Genomic DNA, 15,192 nt, shown 5'->3' with positions numbered 1-15,192 from the left:
TTAAAAGACTAAAAATAGAACTACCATACAACCTGGCAATCCCACTACTGGGCATATACCCTGAGAAAACCATAATTCAAAAAGAGTCATGTACCAAAATGTTCATTGCAGCTCTATTTACAGTAGTCAGGACATGGAAGCAATCAAAGTGTCCATCAACAGATAAATGGATAAGGAAGATGTGGCACATATATACAATGGAATATTATTCAGCCATGAAAAGAAACAAAACTGAGTTATTTGTAGTGTGGTGGATGGACGTAGAGTGTGTTATACAGAGTGAAGTAAGTCAGAAAGAGAAAAACGAATACTGTATGGTAACACATATATATGGAATCTTAAAAAAAAGTGGTTCTGAAGAACCTAGGGGCAGGACAGGAATAAAGATGCAGACGTTGAGAATGGACTTGAGGACATGGGGAGGGGGAGGGGTAAGCTGGGACAAAGTGAGAGAGTGGCATGGACATATATACACTACCAAATGTAAAATAGCTAGAGAGTGGGAAGCAGCCGCATAGCACAGGGAGATCAGGTCGGTGCTTTGTGACCACCTAGAGGGGTGGGATAGCAAGGGTGGGAGAGAGATGCAGGAGGGAGGAGATATGGGGATGTATGTATATGTATAGATGATTCACTTTGTTGTGAAGCAGAAACTAACACACCATTGTAAAGCAATTATACTCCAATAAAGATGTTAAAAAAATAAAACAATGTTGTGTTGATTTCTGCTGTACCGCAGGGTGGTTCAGTTATACATATATATATATATATATATATATATATATATATATATATATACACGTTCTTTTTTGTTAGATTCTTTTCCATTCTGGTTCATCATAGGATTTTTTATTTACTTCTTTTGTGTGTGTGTGTGTGTGTGTGTGTGTGTGTGTGTGTGTGTCTGTGCGTGTGGTACGCGGGCCTCTCACTGTTGTGGCCTTTCCCGTTGTGGAGCACAGGCTCCGGACGCGCAGGCTCAGTGGCCATGGCTCACGGGCCCAGCCGCTCCGCGGCACGTGGGATCTTCCCGGACCGGGGCACGAACCCGTGTCCCCTGCATCGGCAGGCGGACTCAACCACTGCGCCACCAGGGAAGCCCTATCATAGGTTATTGAATATAGTTACCTGTGCTATACAGTAGGACCTTGTTGTTTACCCATGTATTTACTTTTAATATTCTATATTTCTAACATTACTGATTTATTACATATGTTGCGAATCATATAAAAATAAAAGTCGCGAAAAATAAGATAAAAGTAAGAGTTCAGCAATCTTTCTGTACCCTAAAAGATTGTCAGGAGATGATATATTTGAAATACGGAAGTATAATTATCAGCATCAGACAAACATCATTCAGTAACAAGCTCTACTTAATATTAAAACCAATGATACATATTTGAAATTTAGATAAAAGCTACTAAAGACTGAAAGGGTGTCAGTGAATTGATATGACCTTGATTCCTAGTGAGAAAGGTCAATCTGTCATCTCAATCCAATCAGCGAAAAAATAAAATATTGAGGTTCTGGATTATGGTTATTGGGATAAAAGATTTTTTTATATTTTAAAATATTTATTGTAGGAGTTAAGAGGTACATATTTTAAAAAGTTGAAGTTGGAAGTTAATTTATACACCTAAATTTTATATTTGTTCTTTGTTTTTTGGTTTTCCTCTGAGGAATTAATTTTTCAGATATCTTCTACTCTTGATACCAGTGTGTTTGTTTTTTAAAGTAAGTTTTTGATCTTTTCCTAGAAATCTTTCCCTATTCCTAGCTCATGAAGATATTCTCCTGTTATTTCCCTAGAATCTTTATTGTTTTAACTGTTACTTTTAGATTTACAATCCAACTGAAAATAATTTTTGAGTATAGTGTGAGCTGAGAGTCAAGATTTTTTTTTTTTTTCTTGGTGGATATCCAATTGGACCAGAATCAGTTTTGTGGGGCAGTGGAAATGCCCCTCCCTGCCACTATCTGGTACCACTTTTTTCACTAATCATGTGTCCATAATATGTAAGCATCTGTTTCTGGACTCTGTTCTACTTCATTGATTTATGTGTCTACCCTTATGCCAATACCATACTGCCTCGAATAATAAAGTGTTATAATAAGTCTTGGTTAAAAAAAAAAAAGAGAAAAGATTTGCACGGAACTAAAGTTATAGATTATGGTGATTCTTTGTATAATTCCTGGTGCAAGTAGGTACCAAATGTTTTCTTTCGGTTTACCATACTCGATAACCGTGCTAACTTAAGGTACTGACTTCCATGAGACCATCTAGGCAGGCATAGCGTGGGAATATGTTTTGAATTAAGGATCCCTCCACTAGCTGTGTATAATGGACCTTATGTTTGCAATAACCAACAGTTAGAAGTGGTTAGATATTTTTTATTATTGTTTGCCTACTGACATTTGGAATTTTATGCAGTACTTATGTACTAGAAGTAGCTAATTAATTAGGAGGGCAGAAACATAATTCAGGTTCTGGAGGAAGAAAGGGTTAGGAGAAACAATGCATAATTTTTCAAGATTTGATACAGAAATCTCAATTGAAAACAATAACAAAACAATATAAAGTATTATTTTTATCAGTTGCAATCTAGAAACCATGGTAGGTGGTGCTGTGAAAGGCTGCCCTGTTAGAGGCTGCAGTCCCTGAAGTCACCCAGGCTCTGAGCCCTCACTAGGAAAAGCATCAGTCACTTCCAGAAAACATTATTCAGATCCAGTGGCACACCTGTAGTGGGACAGACTCTGGTGCTTTTGATTACCACCAATCAAAAGTGATGGAGCCAGGGCTTCCCTGGTGGCGCAGTGGTTGAGAATCCGCCTGCTGATGCAGGGGACACAGGTTCGTGCCCCGGTCCGGGAAGATCCCACATGCCGCGGAGCAGTGGGGCCCGTGAGCCATGGCCGCTGAGCCTGCGCATCCGGAGCCTGTGCTCCGCAACGGGAGAGGCCACAACAGTGAGAGGCCCGCGTACAACAACAACAACAACAACAACAACAAAAAAAAGTTAAAAAAAAGTGATGGAGCCAAAATGGAAAACAGACCACCAAAAGTGGTCAGGCAGATGAGGAGGCCACTGCCGGAGGACCAGATGGAGGAACTCGGTCAAGCCATCAGCACCCTTTGGTACAGGATACGTGTTTGCAGCAAGACGGGAGGAAGGGTACCATCAAAATCAGGTACTCTCAGCGTGAGGCTAGGTGATTGTGGACTTGCCCACCAAGGGTTGGCAAGCTAGGATGAGGATGGGTCTTTCATCCTTGAAAAAAATAAACAAGAATGCAAGTATTATTGTATTAAGAATTAGTACAAGTATGATCTTATTACTTTCAGAGGCGTTAGCAAGACAACCATTATGGGTGGTAAGGCACAGGAGGACGGTGGCTGTGTGTTTCCTATTTTTATTGTTTTCCTCTTGCACAGAGTGTACCTGGGGTGTCACACAGACACTGCGGGAGGCCGGTGTGTAAGGCACAGTGAGAAAATTTGCAGCCCATTAGAGAGCTAAGTGGGTTCCTTATGATCCAATAAATATATGCTATAAATTGAAATAGCTTTCAAAATGTTTGAAAAAGAATCCTTGGGTGAGATATTCATTATAGACTGGCGAAAGAAACCAGGACACTGTAGAGTATAGAGTATAGTTTAAAACCAGTTCTTGGCTAAAGATTTTGTTAGTCGGTTCCAACCTGTGGGGTTTTTTCCCACACCACCAAGCAATTCTCCAACACCAGCTGGGTGTCCAACAAGTCAACCCAATTCCAACACCTTTCACCCAGAGATAGCATCAGATCTGACAGGTGGAGGGCTCAGTCCTGCGAGACTGTCCCCTTGAGCCCCACTTCAGACGCCATTCTGAAGTCCAGGTAATCACCCGTGCTTCTGACCTGTGGGCTACAGGTGGAACATTCCAAGGTTCGTTAGGTTCGTTAATTGGCTAGAGAGGCTCACAGAACTCAGACATTTTACTTACGAGATCACTGGTTTATTATAAAGGACACAACTCAGGAAGAGCCAGGTGGAAGAGATTCACGGGGCAAGTAGGGCAAGGTATGGGGAAAGGACGTGGAGCTCTTTGTGAGGTGGGTACGTTCCCCGAACCTCCACTTGTTCACCAACCTGGAAGCTCTGAGAGCTCCATCCTTTAGGGTTTTTATAGGATCACGCCCTATAGGCGTGATTGATTAAATCATTTGGTCATAGGTGATGGATTCAACCTCCGGCACCTTTCTCCTTCCTGGAGGTCAGGGTGGTGGCACTGAAAGTTCCAACCCTCTGAGCACATGGTTGGGTCCCCTGAGGACTAGCCCCCGTCATTAGGTGAGGTCCAAAAGTCACCTTGTTAACATCACAAAAGACACCTGTATTGCTCTCATCACTTAGGAAATTTCAAGGGTTTTAGGAGCTCTGTGACAGAACAGGGACAAAGACCAAATATGTATTTCTTATTGTAAAGCACAATATCACAGTGACAATTCAGGTTGCTGATTTAAGTAAGATAAAACATTGTGAAAACGACAAGGAGCGGTCGGGGTTCCTGCTCTGAAGCCCCAGCCCACCCAGGCCTCTGCGTCACTTAGGTGCCCAGATTCTTTGCGAGCAGCCAGAGGTCCTCAGTTTTATATTATGTCTCCTGATTTTTCTGATGCCAGTTGTTTACACTGTGCATAGAAAACAAAACCCGAATATGCAGAACTTCACCCAGCAGGCAGACTGCTCGCTGCTCCCTTTGACTTAAGTATGGCTGATGATTTCAGGAATAGAAAACTGCCAAAGCACTATCACTCTCAGAACTAGAACTCACCTGGATAGACTTCAGAGCATTTTGTAACACATTTGTCAACAGGCAACGTCTCTGTCCTCCAAGTGTTACTGTTAAATACGTTGATTATGGAAAATCTCCTGGCACGCCCCCCTGCCCCAATACGACTGCTGTGTATTCACCCACTGATTCCTCCTCCCTTTATTTATTCATTCATTCCCTCTGGCCCCTGCAGCTCAATGGCCCATAGAATTGCTGCCCTGCTACTAGACGGACGCATTGACCGTTTACCATTGTTTGAATGGCTTCCCCGTGCCAGGCACACGGGCTTGTTCCTTCAATTAATTTACAAATGCTCTCCACCGATAGTCTCAGCTGGCCTCACAGCAGGCCTGTGAAGTGAGCAGAGGAAGTGTTTTTCTAGCCACCTTATAGGTAAAGAGGCTGAGAGGCTGAGAGGCAGGGCCTCACCTGAGACCACAGAGCTGTACCCTTCACCTTCACCTGACCATCCCACCATCTGGTACCTGGGGCCCCCTGCAAGGGTGTGACATCAAACTAAGCATCGGACCAGTCTTGGAATCCATTTTGTCCCAAGATACTTTAATTCTAAATCAGCCTGTCATTTTATGGCATGTAGGATATTTTATCAAGTGCTACAAAAACACCATCTATTCTTAAAAAGCCATGTCCGTCTTATACTTGTGCACCTCTGACCTATCATAAAACCAAGTAATAGAAGTGACACGTTGTAGAGGTAGTTTCAGGTGGTATGAACAGGGAAATTCATTTCCATCAAACGTGCTTCTCTGAAGTCCTGCCGAGGATCAGCCTTTATTGGTACCACAATTGAAAGTTTATGAAAGAAATGAGAAAGCTTGGTGATAATTTTCTGATTCTATGTTCTGCCCCAGGAAAGCTTTGCTTGCTTTCCTACCCCTCTTTTAACCTCATCCTTGCCCAGGACCATCCTACATAACACCTGCCAGCCTTTTCGCAGCACAGCTCTGAGTCTAATTCTCAGCAATTTCCAGGCCTAATTTTTTTTTTTTTCCCCTGTGCATCACAGATTCCTCTTTGTGTTATTTCTTCTACCTGAGAATCTTCTTCCTTCCTTCCTATTTCCTTCTGATTTCTACCTTTACACTCTTCTCTCTGCCCATCTCCTTTCCTTCCTCACTTCCTTTATCTTACTCCCCCTCTCTTCTTGAAAATTCATCACTGTGGGGGAGAAAGAAAGTTTCCTCTGCCCTTCTAGATTCTTCTGACCAGTCTAAGAATTAAATTGACATGAGACAGATTAACAGGAGAAAATCCAACAAAAGTTTAATAACACGTATACATGGGAGGGACCCAGGAAAGCTGAGTAACTCACCCAAGTGGCCCAAACCCTTATCTTAAATACCATCTTTAGCTAAAGATGAAAGAGCATGTTGAGGGTAGTGGTTTGAGACTTCAAAGGGGAGGAAAGCAATTGACCTGGAGATAGAAAAGCAAATGCTTGGTAAGTAAGTGTTTGCTGGGCCTACAGAGACAATGGGACCCAGAGGGGGCTCTGATCTCTAGGCCCTGCTGAGTTTCTCCCACCACACTTAGCCCATATTCTTTGCTGATATCTCTGGAGATAGCTCTATTCCAGGAACAGGCCCTCCATCTAAATTTTTTAGGCATTTAGCGGGAAGGTCAAAGTTTCTTCCTGAGTCTACTGGGTCTTCGTTGTTTTCAGCCGAAATAATCCACATGCCAGAGAGACATTTTGGGGTGGAAAGTTTTGCTCCCCTGCCCCATGTTTTTTCTCGGATGCTCGACTCTGTGTGCATTTTTTGCTTCTTCTAGCTCAGAATATGAGCACAAAGCAATAAGGCCAGCACAGTGTTTTGTAGCCCATGTAAAAGACAGTATAACAATATCACATCGTTTACAGATTTAAATGACCTTATTCTGTCTCCGTGGAATCCATGTCTTGCTTATAAACCCGCCATTCCAAGGAAAACTAGCAAATCTACGTGATACATTTGATTGCTGTGTTTGCCATCTGGGAGGCTGATTGATGTGGCAGATTGCGTAGCGTGCACTTAGCCAGACAGCTCCCAAGGGACTCCACAGGTGATGAGGAGATTTTTTGTATATGCTGTTAGAATTGAAGTTAGCAATGACTTCTACTCCATTTTTTTCAAGCTTCTGATCATTCATTTATTTTTCTTTAACTTTTTATTTTATATTGGAGTGTAGTTGGCTAACAATGTTGTGTTAGTTTCAGGTGTACAGGAAAGTGATTCAGTTACACATATACACGTATCTATTCTTTTTCAAATTCTTTTCCCATGTAGGTTGTTATACAACATTGAGCAGAGTTCCCTGTGCTATCCAGTAGGTCCTTGTTACTTATCCATGTAAAATATAGCAGCGTGTACCTGTCAGTCACAAACTCCCTGACTATCCCTCCCCCCACCCATCCCCTCCCCCACCCCACCCCCGGTAGCCATAAGTTGGTTCTCTAAGTCTGTGAGTCCGTTTCTGTTTTGTAGATAAGTTCATTTGTTCTCATCGTTCATTTGTGGTAGGAGTGGAGAGACTCCCCAGATATAACAAGTTCAAACCTAAAATCGGAGGGACACCAAGGATGAGGACTTTGGTGGAAATGGAGAAGGGAGCTCATGGGGGGCCCACTCAGGTGTTCAGATTCCCAGTCGCCCTCCAGCCGGGGTGGCTGGTTCCAGTAACGGCATGTCTCCTTCTGCAGTGCGGCACCATGGACCAGGGCCTGTACGTGAACCTGACGGAAAGGAACCTTCAGGACGCTCAGAAGTTCATCCTGATGCATGAGGTGGTGCAACCAGTGACTGCAGTGCCCTCCTTCATGGAGGACAACAGCCGCTTTTCCCACGTGGCCGTCGACCTGGTGCAGGGCAGGGACGCGCTCATCCACATCATGTATTTGGCCACAGGTAGGAGCTCGCCCTCCTCTGAGGAGCTTTCTGTCATCTCCTGATTTTGTGTTTTAAACGCTAAACATGAGATCTCAATGTCAAGCTTTGGGCCTGTCTTCTTTCCTCCAAGCAGCAAAGCCCAGGAAGCTTCCTTACCTTCATCATCCTCTGAAAATAATCTCATCATATTTTTTCACTGTGTTAGTTATAATTTTTATTGGAAAACCAATGCCTGATTTCTTTCTTTCAATTTCATTGAAGTATAGTTGATTTACAATGTTGTGTTAATTTCTGCTGTGCAGCAAAGGGATTCAGTTATATATGTGTGTGTATTCTTCTCTGTGTTCTTTTACACTATGGTTTATCACAGGATATTGAATATAGTTCCTGGTGCTATACAGTAAGACCTTGTCGTTTATCCACAATATGTATACTATCTTGCATCTGCTAATCCCAAACTCCTAATCCATCCCTCCCCCACCTCCTCCTCCCCCTTGGCAACCACAAGTCTGTTCTCTATGTCTGTGAGTCTGTTCCTGTTTCATAGACATGTTTATTTGTGTCGTGTTTTAGATTCCACATCTAAGTAATATAAGGTATTTATCTTTCTCTTTCTGACTTACTCTGCTTAGTATCATAATCTCTAGGTCCATCCATGTTGCTGTGAATGGCATTATTGCACTCTTTTTTATGGTTGGGTAATATTCCATTGTGTGTGTGTATATATATAAAATCATATCTTTATCCATTCATCTGTTGATGGACAGGATGTTTCCACGTCTTGGCTATTGTAAATACTGATTTCTTAACTAGTATTTCTCAACTATTCATAAAATACATCTTTTCTTGGAAAGACCATTTTAATTCAGATAATTTAAGACAGTGAAATTTGTTAGAGGACATTGTCTGCTGAAATATTATCCTGAGATTGTCATATGATTTCCAGTTGGTTTACAAACAGTGCTCACAGCAATATATTCCTGTTGTAGGATTGTAGGTAGAAGCATTCTGAAGAATATGTTTGGGGGCATAAATAAGAAAATATTTTACAGAAAACACAGGCAACAATGCTTATCAAATTATCATTGACAACTAGACCTCTTCGGTTTCCACAGTAACTCACCTGTTGAAGGCAGGTTCCATCTCTGTTCATTACGTGAACAGAGCTGGGTGCCCTGGGCTGGCCTCGTGGCTGGGTCTTAGTTTTACACACTTGCCCAGCTCTTTCTTGCTTCAGGTCCCCCAGTATAGAAAATTCCACTTTGTGAAGTCCACCCCATCCCTACATCCTCTGTCCAGTGTTTTGTAGAGTTGGCACTTTTTCATAGAACACAGTTTCCACTGTTGTTGTTAATAATATCTTATATCCATCAGATGGTTAATTTTATTTACAAAGTTGCTAAGATTTACTGAGCTTTTGCTATTTCGCGGTTCATCTGAGTGCTGATGAGTGAGATGGTGAGCAGACCAGCAGCATCTTGCTCTATATCCCTGCGGGGACAGCACATAACGAACCAACCACTAAGGAAATCGTGAGAAGTGATGCCAAGCTTATGCAGTGGGTGTGACTGAAGTGATGTGGTAGGAGAGCCAGGAAGGCTCCTGTGCTTGGCTGATGAGGTTAAGCTGAGAGCTGACCAAGGAGGAAGAGCTGGCTTTGCACAAGGAGGGACACAGCCAAAGAGCCAGGTGCAGCAGTGGTGAGCTCTGGCCGGTGCTGCTGTGTGGTCAGCTCAGCTAAGGACAGAGATGTGACCATTGCATCACCAAAGGAGGCCACTGGTGCCTCTAAAGGTCAGTCTGAGGGAGGAGTGGGGGACAGGGAGGGAGCATGGAGGAGGTTAGGGGGAAACAGCTACCATGAGCAAGGCTTCTGGAAGCTATTCAGTGAAGGCCTGTAGAAGATTGATGTAGTAGCCTGAGGGGATGGGACCTCAAGTCTGTTTTAAGAGCAGATAAGGATTGACCATCACAGTATCTATCTTGCTCACCAGAGTCTAAGAAAGAACCATGACCCTTTTTCTGCTACTTTCATCTGAATTCCCCCATAGGGTGTGGTAGCTTAAGGAATGAATGAAATGGACCTTTCCAAAATTTTCCTATTTTAGTTTTTCCCATAAATGTTCTGGTTGATGCCACAGAGAATAGAGTCCTCTTGGAAATCTAGCAGGCTGTTGAGTTCCTCATCAGTACTTGGAGGAGGGATGGTGAAAGGAGATGGGCTGGTCCTGAGCAGGCCTGGGTAGATCAGCACAGAGCAGCCTATGGCCTCAACTTGAGAAACCTGACCTAGTCCACAACCAAGGCCATGGGCAGGTCATGTTTGTTTCCATTGTGCTTATTGGTTTGTAGATGGCCATCTTCTTACTGTGTCCTCACTTGGTAGAGAGAGAGATCATCTCTCTCCTGTCTCTTCCTATAAGGGCACTAATCCCATCATGGGGCTCCACCCTCATGACCTAATTACCTCCTAAAGGCCCCACCTCCAAATATCATTGCTTTGAAGATTAGGGCTTCAGTGTGAATTTTGGGGTGACACTCACATTCAGTCCATAGCAATGATCAACTTGTTCTGTCAACTTAAAACATGGCCACTGGGATAAAATATTTGAGGATTTTTATTACAAGCAACATGTTTAAACAGAATCTAAATGAAATTCCAACAGAACAACTTAGATAAATTACCAATCTGAGATTAAATTATAGTCAGCATCTGTGGCTTTTTAAACAGTAGAGCCTTCTAGAGACTTGCTTGCTCAAGTCTGTTTTGAATGATCTCATGATTGGGCTGCTGCTCTTCCCCTCCCCCGCTGGTTCCCATCCCCTCCCCCGCTAAAGCTAGGGGATTAGCTCAGCCTGAAGTAGCTATGGTTACCCCAGGCTGTCTGATCCTGGCTCCAGGTTTGCAGATGTCATTCTGGTAATGATAGACCACAAGCCACTCAGCAAATGTCCTACAGAGATTCACTTTTTTGTTCTGCAGACCTGATTTGTTGCTTTTGTTTTAATCTACTGCCTGTTTGTAAATTCAGTCATGGCATAGCAAGATGTACTAACAGCAATCACAGGATGGGATTATGGGGAAAGATGCCATACAGAGAACTCTTCTGCAGTTTCCATGACTGACTAGTCAGGTTGTTTGTTAAACTCAAGGGGAAGGGGTTTTGCAGTGGGTGAAGGCCCCTTCCAGCAGGGAAATTACCATGGATACATAGGGTCCCAAAGAGAGCCCTGCTCCCAACCACACGAAGAGACTCAGGGCAGACATCCAGAGTTCTCCTAGTATCTGGATACATAGATGGTATTTAAGTTTGTTTAGACTAGTTTGATGATTCTAACTTTAGGACCTCTTAAAGTACAAATTTCATGTCTCAACGAAGTTCTGGATCTTTTCATTTACCTCTTATAGCACTGATGAATACATTTTGAAGGTGATCTCTTCTTTCACAAGCTTTAGTTCAGAATAAAATTTAGCTTTAAAGGATATCATTTTTAATGATCCAGCAGATAGCTTTCTTCTTTATTTCCAAGGCATTGAAATGTAAAAATGGAATATTAGAAAGAATATCCAAAAATGCCAGACTGTTTTAACTAAACCAGCTAAGAGCTGAACAGCTCCTAACAAGTAGGGATGATAAAGATTACAGAATTTGACCTTTAAAATTCAGAAGGCTGATGTTTATGTGGTCTTTTATTTATATCTCGCCCAAGTAGTTTGTATCAAGTCAAACCTTGGATTCCTTTGACAATAAACTGAGTCCACATTGCTGTACCTTATTCAGGAATTAATAAGTAAGTACTCAGCCGACAGAGCATGAGGGTAACATTCACAACCAGGGGGTGTGAAGATGGAACACTTCCTAACTTGCTAACAAAATCAGTTTGATATCTTGGGTTTGGGAATCAGGTTTTGTGCTAACTTATTTTCTGTCACCTGGAGTCTACTTGAATAAGCACAAATTGGAGAACACCTATCCATGGCCATTTGAAAGCTGGTTCATTTTTTTTGTCAGTATCATCTAAACATTGAAGTGAACAAACCTCTGTTCATTGTGCAGTTCACTTTGCTTCTTGCAGCTTGAATGGCATTTCCCTGCTGGCCACCAGGCAAGGCTGTTTGACTCAGGGGCTGTTTGACGCAGGGACCACCCCGCTGAGTCAAACAGCCCTTCCAGGACCCCTTCTGGGTCTGTTTTCATGCCACTCCCATCTCTCTCCTGTTGGAAATGCGGCCCTGGTTAGGCACATTATCTGGGCCATGACTGTTCTCATATTTGTAAGTTATTACTTTGAAGGTCTTCTCAGAGCAAGAGGCAAAATGGCAATGGTAACTCCTTTAGGATATTTATGACTGGAGATCTATAAGCGGCTGTGTCTTATATCCAAACAGCTGCTCAGTGCCTCTCTACAAAGATAAAATTAGCACCATGTTGACCATCCACGTATTGTGGGAATCTTGCTTTGCGGAACCCTGGCTCTTCTGGCACTTCTCCCTCCGTGACATTCCTTTGCCAGCCCCATGTGTTCTCTCGGCCCCTCACCTACGCCTGTTGCTCTGCCCTGAGCTGTGGTTGTTCTAATTCTATGGTATCTCCCTGCAAATACCGTTCAGTTTCAGAGTTTCTACTGTCCTCTCTAGGGAGAAATACATTACTTTATTTTCACTCGATTTCAATTCCAGTATGTCTACCAATCTGCTTCTTCTCCCATATGCTTTCTTTGCTTTTGTTCAGGTACCACGTTCTATAGTTTTGAAGCCTCTGCCACCTCTGCTTTTTTTTTTTTTTTTTTTTCCATAACTGTTTATTCCCTTAACTCAAACCCTTCTTACTTCTGGAGCGCTATTTTAGACCAGTGTCTGTTCAACGAGGGCACGGCTAAGCCTCACCTTGAGGGCATGAGAAATGTGGGTTCCGGAGCCCAACCCCATGAGATTCTGATTCAGCACAGAGAGTGGGGTATTTCTAACAGGATCCCAGATCAACTCAATGCTGGGCATTTCTGGTCCATATTTAAGTACTGCTGTTGTAGAGGAAATAATAGTTTTGTTTTGTTTCTTTCTTTCTCTTTTTTTTTAAAATTTAGAATCACTTCTCTATAATAAATTACCTTGCCTCTCTCTGTGCTTGGGCCCTGACATTATTGTGATTGATTTCTAATTGTTTGTGGTGCAGATATAAAATCTGTTATTCAACATGAGCGGAGCAGACATGTTTACAGTTCATTTCCGTAGTTGCTGGTGTGATTTGCTAACTAGTTAGCAAAACAGATGTGACTTGATTTGAAAGAAAATGTTTTAGGATGCAGCAAGCTGATACAGAATGACTAAAATATAGCAGGCTAAAAAAAAAGTCAGAAATCATATGTAATAGAACCTGGTGGTCTAGGCAGGGACAGGCAGAAGTACCAGGAATGATTTCTCTGAAATAAAGGAAGAATTGAGTCTGTACATTTCAAAGCACACCATATTTGAGCAATATTGACTCAGAATAAAAGAACACTGAATGTAGTCAGGTTAAGTCTTTAAATTGCAAAAGTAAAGAAAGAATTATTCAGGTACTCAGGAGAAAAAAATACCTACAAATGGAAAAAAAAAGTTAGGTGGCCCCAGAACACTCTCTGACTGCATAAATCTGTGAAACGTGGTCAAAAATATTCTGAAAAAAAAAAGAAAATATGAATCAAGAGTATTATATTCAACCAGGAATAAAGAAAACAGGCAGACATGCCACAAAATGAAAATCTCAAGCAATAGAGTAAATACCAGGAGTGTCTTTTACCAGCACAACACAAGGCTAATCACTGGCTAGATTCAGCCAGACAAATGATGGAGAAGCTTTGACAAAGAAAGGAAAACAAAATAAAACAAAATAATGGAACACTCAAGACCAGATTTCAAGTAAAGCAATATATGTAAAAATTGGAGGAAAACTGAATATGACTCAAGAGTTTCACTCTAGGCTAATCTTTCCTTCAAAAACAAAAGTACATGGAGAATTTAGGGATATAGCATCTATCAAAACAGAAAACCTTGATTTCTAGTTAAAGAAGAATATCAGAATGGAAATATCAGGAAAGAAGTCATGGAAAAAGGGTGGGTGGTGAGCTGAGGCACCATCTTAATTTCAGATGAAAGAAAAATTAAAGTGTCCTATAGAACATGAAGGGCTCTGAGAGCTGGTGAAGCGTCGTGTGTACAGAACACTCAGAGAAGGCCCATGAACTGGACGTGTCTTAAGCCCCTCCTCAGATTTCCTTGGCCTTCCTTCCTCCTGGACCCTCAGTCTTTTGCTCCATCTCAGCTGCCACCTGGGCTGATAGATGCCTGGGCAGGACCATGAGGTTCTTCCCACTGGTGCTGACCAGCTGGTGGCCAGGCCCTCGTGCCACTTCTGGACACGGATGAGACATCACACCACTGGCCTGGGATGAGACTTCTCGAGCAGATGCTGAAGGATCTGGGAGATACAACGCGGAAGTGCAGGGGTCTTAACTCCCTTGAGGCTAATCTCAACCAACAAGAGGCAGGATATGGGAAGGAACTACCTAATAAATTCCTTTCTCTTTTTTCCTTCCAGTGGGCTATTCAGGAACTCAACGGGTTCTTCACGTAGCCAAGCAGCTATCTCTTTGTGGCTCAGCATACAGGAGTGGCCCATGGTGACCCTTCACGCGGCATTGCTCCCCTCTTCCTGTTCCATCTCTTCCCTCGCTCACACAGCCCTGGGGTTGTACCCCTATTGATGCATCAGCTCCTAATCCTTGCTTCATACTCTGCTCTCTAGGCAATCACACTAAGGAAGAATTCACCCAACCTTGTAGAGTTGTTCGGTTACAAACGAAGGCAGGGATAAATGATATATGCTCTATAGACCATAGTAAGGCTTTAATCCAAATATAATGATAATAATAATAATGAGTGAGGGACAGAACTCAGTACTGCCTTGAACTAAAGTACATAAGACTTAAGGGCCCTAGGGAAATCTTTTCGGGCATCAAAAATTAAGTAATACATTTACTGTTGCCATTACGATTATCTCCCTTAATATTTATAAGCAATGTGTAACTACCTAAGTGTCACAAGCAAGCATTAATTTGTGAAAGTCTGGGACTTCCCTAGTAGTCCAGTGGTTAAGACTCTGCACTTCCAATGCAAGAGGCGCAGGTTCAGTCCCTGGTCAGGGAAGTAAGTTCCCACATGCCATGCAGTGCAGCCAAAAAAAGTATTTAAAAAAATTTGTGAAAATCCTATAGGGGAAAGATTTTTTACAATCACTCCTAATTCTGTCCTTTTCACTGGAAATTGGAAATCCAAACCTAATCTGGATTTTCTCTATACGTGCCCATTTATGTAATGCATTCCCTAGGCTGAAAGGGAGCGTTTTGTCGTTCTAGTGCTTATTTGATAAAACTTAATGAATTTTGAGTTTAATGATAAAGTAATTGTAATGAATAACAACAATGTAGGAAAGTCCCAATTACCTGGC

The 15,192-nt window shown here is 42.3% G+C and overlaps 1 protein-coding gene across 9 annotated transcripts in view; it reads left to right on the top strand.

The window, feature by feature from the left end:
• Positions 1-15,192, top strand: part of SEMA5A (semaphorin 5A) — a 491,583-nt gene that overhangs the window by 348,383 nt on the left and 128,008 nt on the right. For all 9 annotated transcript variants that reach the window (XR_010840079.1, XM_067030787.1, XM_067030788.1 and 6 more), the window contains one exon: positions 7,519-7,723. Coding sequence is in view for 8 of the 9 variants with exons in the window: in XM_067030787.1 (XP_066886888.1) it covers positions 7,519-7,723 (205 nt within the window). In the remaining variant the exon portion in view is untranslated. The remainder of the gene's footprint in view (positions 1-7,518; positions 7,724-15,192) is intronic.

Source organism: Kogia breviceps, chromosome 4, assembly GCF_026419965.1.
Source record: "Kogia breviceps isolate mKogBre1 chromosome 4, mKogBre1 haplotype 1, whole genome shotgun sequence".
Taxonomy (NCBI): Eukaryota; Metazoa; Chordata; class Mammalia; order Artiodactyla; family Physeteridae; genus Kogia; species Kogia breviceps.
Note: the sequence above shows the minus strand (reverse complement) of the source record. Positions and strands in the feature narration are given on the sequence as shown.